This window comes from Camelus dromedarius, chromosome 28 (genome assembly GCF_036321535.1).
Source record: "Camelus dromedarius isolate mCamDro1 chromosome 28, mCamDro1.pat, whole genome shotgun sequence".
In the NCBI taxonomy this organism is placed as follows: Eukaryota; Metazoa; Chordata; class Mammalia; order Artiodactyla; family Camelidae; genus Camelus; species Camelus dromedarius.
Window position 1 is genome coordinate 21685444 of NC_087463.1, and position 6607 is coordinate 21692050.

General features: G+C 33.7%; 1 protein-coding gene across 1 annotated transcript in view; it reads left to right on the plus strand.

Annotated features, from left to right (window-relative positions):
- The window catches only part of CCDC102B (coiled-coil domain containing 102B), a 187257-nt gene extending 181612 nt beyond the window's left edge, over positions 1 to 5645 (plus strand). The window contains exons 8-9 of the mRNA XM_064480425.1: positions 1199 to 1236; positions 4177 to 5645. Of these exons, the coding sequence (XP_064336495.1) occupies positions 1199 to 1201 (3 nt within the window). The 3' untranslated portion in view covers positions 1202 to 1236; positions 4177 to 5645. The remainder of the gene's footprint in view (positions 1 to 1198; positions 1237 to 4176) is intronic.
- The last annotated feature ends 962 nt before the right edge of the window (positions 5646 to 6607 follow it).

Below are 6607 nucleotides of genomic sequence, written 5' to 3' on the forward strand. Positions count from 1 at the left end.
CTTGTAAGTTAATAAATCCTTGAAACATACACTTTTCAGATGAAAAATGTAATGGTATATACAAGATCTGCAGAAACAGAAGCACCATTTCTGTCCTTTTTGTTTCTGAGCCCAGAATCCAAGCGCAGATGTCAGTAAAGCCTTACATTTAAGTTTTGGAGGCAAGGTGAATATTGTAAGGGAAGCTCTGACATTTTGAAAGATGGAATTCCAAGACAGCAAACAAACATTCTAATCTTTCTTGGGGGTATGTTTTGCACACCTGTGCTTGCATTATTTACAAGAAAATGATCTGGTAATCACTTCGTATATTTATTGGCATTTAATATTGATTTATATGATTTCTCAATAGACTTTCATCTTTTATTTGGGTTTAGAGAAGACAAATCTCAGTGTGAATGAACAAATCTGTTCTTTTCTATATAGTCTGTATTTCTAAATCTTTTTTCCATGAATGAGATTATAAAATGTAAAACCATCCTATGATTATTTCGTTCTTCATGGTACAGGGGGAAAAGGAAACTAAAACCAAATTTCATCAATCATGAATGAATAACCACATTGCATATTAAATTTTATCTAATTGCTATTTTATAGGATTGCCAAGTACCTCACAATCACAGTTACAATGAGCTACACTTTTAATAGCATTCTTAATGCAGCTACCTGGAACACTTTTTTTTTTTTTTGGTGGGGGAAGGTAGTTAGGTTTATTTATTTATTTGCTTGTTTGTTTGTTTATTTAGGACCTCATGCATGCTAAGCACACACTGTACCCCTGAGATATACCCTCCCCCCAGAACACCTTTCAATGTTCTGGTTTTGGACATAAAAATATACACACACATGCAGTCATTACTTCTGTTCTTTTAACATACAAAAGTTAAGTATAATTTGGTGAAAAAGACTTGAGGGATAGGAAGCAGGTAAAATGTTGACTTAACTAAAGATCTTCACACATGTTTATTTGTATACAATTTACATTTCTGTAGATGGATTAATTTTTCATTCATGTTTTTGTCTTGGTTGGTATCCCTGTTTACTTGTGTCCTCTAAATTCTGCTCTCTCTACTATCCTCATCATTTTAAAGTGATACCTTAGCTCACTGCTAGATTTTTACGTAGAAATATATTTCAGCATAAGAAAGCTGGCATTTAATTGACTTAAAGGAGTATCTCCCCATTTTTATACCCACAGTGATTTCTAAGGACAAGAGAAATGGCCTTGAATTCAAGGTAAGTGTCTAGCCCTTCACAATAACCAGATTAAGCCAACTAAAAATTATGCAGAGTATAGAACAATTTAATTCAATGTTGCTCTTCTGTTCTAATACAAAGAAACCATTTACACCCAATTATATTCTATTATTATTTAAGGCATCTAGAATGTATATTATTAAATTGTAATCTATTGTATAATATCTGTGAATATCTATTCATTATATTTTGTTGTCTTTCAAAAATTAAGCTGAAGCTCTATAAATTTTTATTTTATATTCCTGATAAATTCCATACATTCTCTGTACTTTGAAAATGCTCTTTCTGTGTAGATTTCCACTTCTTTATTTAAATATTTTATAGAGGGTATTTTCCTCCTACCATAGCTGTAACTGTTAAATAACTTCAATTATCATTTAAATATTTCTACTAAAATTGTCCTGATTACGAGAAAATGCAGATTACATCAATGAACTAAAACATCTGTTGATTTTTACGTTTTAAGTGATCTCCATTGTTGGTGTATTTTCATGATTTAATATTTAACTTTGATATTTACACCACTACAAATTTATGTTTCTGAGTTTTACATCATCAGTAGGCACATATGAGTTGGTGCTTAAGAAAACTGAGTAGAATGGTCACACAGTTCTTAAAGATTTGCAATGTTATCTTATTGCCATGTCTGTCAAGAACACTATAGAACTCTGGCTGTAAAACTTGCTTACACAGTCAGATATGAGGACAAAAATATTGATTCGATCACAGATGATTTTCTAGTAGCACAGTTGATGTTCCCTGTTTACTTCTGATGATTAAATTTTGACAGTCATTTCTATGGCATATGCAGTTGACAACCTCAAATAGCAAAAATTAATGGTAACATACATTTAACTTTTAAGAATGTCTTCTACTTTTAGAAATTCCCATTTTGAAAAATGTTGATATTAAGTAAAAAGAAAGTAGTCTAAGTTATATAGACAAATATGCATGTGTGTAAGCAGGAAGTTGACAGAATTTGCATGTTGAACATTAAGCAATAAAGAAAAATCTCGGTGACCTATGCAAACTTGAAGTGATTTGTGGTAGAACTCCCACAAAATTATATTTTATTATATTTATTACTTCTTACCTCTTTCTGGAAAATAAATTCAGCCAAATTACTATAATATGCATGCCTCATTTATCTGTTACAGAATTGCTAGTGCAGAAACAAAGAATAGAACATGGTGATGGAAGGGACGGAAGGAAGGAAGGAAAAAATTTGCTAAGTTGCTTTTACTTAAATCCTTTAAGATAGTAAAGTGAAGAATTAAAATCAGCCTACACTATTAAATTTTCTGCTTATAGTGCATGTCATTCCATTAAGTGCACCTGAACTCTTACTCTTTTAAAGACACATTTTAGCAAAGTTAGCTTTATTTACTAGATTTATTCAAGTGAGTCTATTACCTCTGGGTATATAAAAATAAATGTCTTCCTTAATTTAAATCACATAGTCAAATATTAATTCTGGCCACAGAGGGTAAAATTTAGGGGTTTCCCACAGAATCTGAAATTTAGTGTATATGGGTTTTTTTAATTAAAACTATTAAATTTTTAAAAATTTGAAATGTTGACTTAGCATTAATAAAATTTGCAGACATCATGGACACAAGAATTCCCACAAATATTTTCAGTGAGGGGCCCATGGGTGTCTGGTGGATTTTATTAGCACTGTATTTGTAGATCTAATTAACATTGGTTAGGAGACTAAGCGACTTTATAACATTAGGATATTGGTACTTGTGGATGTCCTACTGTTGTTTTTATTTAGTTCCTGAAATTCTTTCCTAATTAGTCACGTTAGAGAAACTTATTTGGATGGGGGTGGTTAAATGTAAAATACATGGATAGATTCTTTGCTTGTTATAAAAATATTATACTCTATTACTAATATCAATTATTAGAATTATAATCATCATTTGAGAAAGTTTCAAACTTTGCTAGATTTTAATTGAATCATTTGAGTCTGAAAACAGTTATGTAACTGGCTACAGAAGGACTGTATTGGGGAAATCTAAGTGGGAGTGAAATGTTCCTAAATGACGCACCCTGTGAAATTCCAGCCTTGCTTTTATGTTTTTTCTTCGTGTGTGTGGTGTGTGTGCATGTGTGTGTGTATGTGCATATATGTATGTATATACACACACACACCCCTCTGTGAGTTATCATTTCTGAAGCATGTTGGTTTAGACCAGTGTCAGCACTGGACCTTTATAGATGAGGGTCTTTACCACTACTTAGCCCACTGCCCACAGTAGTTACTTAGAGCCATCAGGCTGGAATTCAATTAAAATCTAGCAAAGTTTGCTTTAAATGTGTGCCTTTTATTTTCTATTTATTTTTACTGAAGTATAGTTGACTTACAATATTAGTTTCAGGGGTACAACACAGTGACTTGATACTTCTATAGATTCTACTCCATGCAAAGTCATCATGAAATATGGGCTGTGTTCCCTGTGCTGTACAGTACCTCCCTGTAACTTACACCTCGTAGTTCGTACCTCTTAATTCTCTTCACCTATCTTGCCCCTCCCCTCGCTCATTCTCATCTCTGGTCACCACCAGTTCTCTGTATCTGTGAGTCTGCTTCTGTTTCGTTATATTCGTTTGTTTTTTTAGATTCCATGTATAAGTAAAAATATATAGCATATGTCTTTGCCTGACTTATTCACTAAGCATTATGCCCTTTAAGTCCATCCATGTTGTTGTAAGTGGCACAATGTCATTCTTTTCTATGGCTGATTAATACTCCATTGTGTGTGTGTGTGTGTGTGTGTATCTCACAATTTCTTTATCCATCATCTGTTGATGGACACTTAGGTTGCTTCCATATCTTGGCCATTGCAAATAATGCTGCTATGAATACTGAGATGCATATATCTTTTTGAATGTGTTTTCAATTTCTTTGGATAGGTACCCAGAAGTGGAATTACTGGATTATCAAGGAAATGCAAATCAAAACCACGATGAGATGTCACCTCACACCTGTCAGAATGGCTATTGTCAAAAAGCCAAGAAATAACAAGTGTTGGTGAGGATGTGGAGAAAAGGGTGTTGATGGGAATGTAAATTGGTGCAACCACTACAGGAAACAGTATGAAGCTTCCTCAAAAACTCAAAAATAGAACTGTCATTTTTTTGCTTTTTTAAATACAAACTTTTACATACATACACCCAGCCCTACATTCCTTATTCTAGGATCGTGTCAAAGTTTTTCCTCTTTACAACAAATTTATCCTATTTTACTCTATTTTCCCTAGCTTATCTGGAATCTGAATTTGGCCATGAAGCCTATTTCCTCACTTCATAGATTTTCTAACTTTCCTTTTGTACTGGCTTCTTCAATGCTGCCTAGCAAACATACCTAAGTCTTAGGATTATAGAACTCAAACTTTGATAGACTGATACTGTTTCTTCTACAATTTCACTTTTTTCCTTTAACTGCCTTTCCCGCAAATCTCTTGGGCTGAATATCCTCTAGTTACTAATTACTGTGTCCAGTTCCTCAATTACCATTTATATTAATTTAATAAATGCTCCAAGAATGCATCCTATGTGCTGAGCACTATTTTAAGCAATGTTATATTTTAATAAGACGTTGTATTTTAAGTATATGTATTATATGTGTGTGTAACTCAGTTCATCTGTTCTTAAATACCATACAAAAAAATTTTTTATTTCTGATTATAAAAACATTTACTCATTCCAGAAAGATATAGAAAATGGAAAAAAAAAAGGAAAAAAAAGTAAATAAACACAAAAGTTTTTTTCCACCATCTCAAAAGTCAGAAATACTCACTGATAACATTTTGCTCAATGTTGCATAGTTTTGCAGTTGTCTGTGTGTATGCCTAAGTTCATTTTGTGTACTTACAACGTGTGTGTATATTTAGATGATCATAATAGCTAAGAATTGTGTATTTACTCTGTTATATATTGTTCTAAGTAGAAATTCACTTATCTAATCCCAACATCATCCGTATATTTATTTTCCCCATTTCACAAAGGAGGAAATTGAGGAACAGCAAGGTTAAGTAATTTGCTCATTAAGGGGCAAAACTGGGATTCACATTCAGGCAGCCTGACTCCGGGGTCCATACTGGTGCATGTGACGTCTGCTCACATCCTCTCTGACCATTCATACTGTCTGTCTCATGGTCTTATACATATGCTAAGTATATAGCTACATGCTAATCATATAATTATGTATACCGTATAACCACAATTATGTCTATGCAGATTTAACCCTCCTTTTCCTCCAAAATTTTATTTTAAATATTTTGCTATTTGAAAACATTATTAAAATAGCATTTTGATGAATGCATAATAAGGTATAAATATACTACTATTTGAAGTTCATCTATTGTTAAACAATTTTTCTCCTTTCCAATGTTTAAATATTGTATTATTATTGCAATAAACACCTATGCATAAAAATTCCTGTTCTAATTTTTCGTTATTAATTCACAAATACTCTGGGGACAGAGGAGACAAGATAGATGTGGTCACTGACGTTTGGCTGTGTTAGTGAGTCATTGTGTGTCGGAGAGGGTGGCAAGGCAGCAAAAAGTAGATGCAAATATGAGTAAGAGTCCATATTAAGTGATCAACAGGAAATGGCAGGATACTGGATAGACAACAGTGAGATGGCAGAAGCTACTTTATGGCTTCCATGATTTGTGATGATATAAAAATATCATGGCTGAGAACCATAGTTTGGCCAGGGAATCTAAAGGGCTTCTAAAAATCCCTTCCCAGGATCTTTGCTGAGAGAGGAAAAACTCCCATCCACACAAACGCTGTGATAAACGCCGACCACACACTCGAGTAATCTTAGCCTTGCTGCTCATTATTTCCTCCCGTGCACCACTGGCTTTCACTGACGGCCAGCCCTAAACTGGTTAGACACTATTCAGCCTCTCTCACCTTTAATTTAGTGCATTTCTTCCCTTTCATCTTACGCTGTGCTTGGGTTCTCGGTAAAATATTCTACCACTTTTTACTTTTAAATCTTGTCAACGCCGTGCATGGTTTATGCACTTGTGGTCTTCCTCCAAACGACCACCAAGGAAAGGAAGATTGCTGAGGACCAGTAGGGCTTGAGACTAACCTGGTTTTTGTGGCTTTCTGCATCCTTATTTCTTTCCAAGCATTGCCTCGGGGCCAACTGGATTTGTAGTGATGTACTTACATAATTCTGATTTAAATTTTTCTTATGGGAAATTATGCAAGTTCAGGAGGTCTACATCTTTTTACTGAAATAATTATTTTCAAATCCCTTGAAAGCAGTTTGACAATTCAAGGAAAGTAAAACATTGAGGGACTAGTAACTCTACCACTCAAT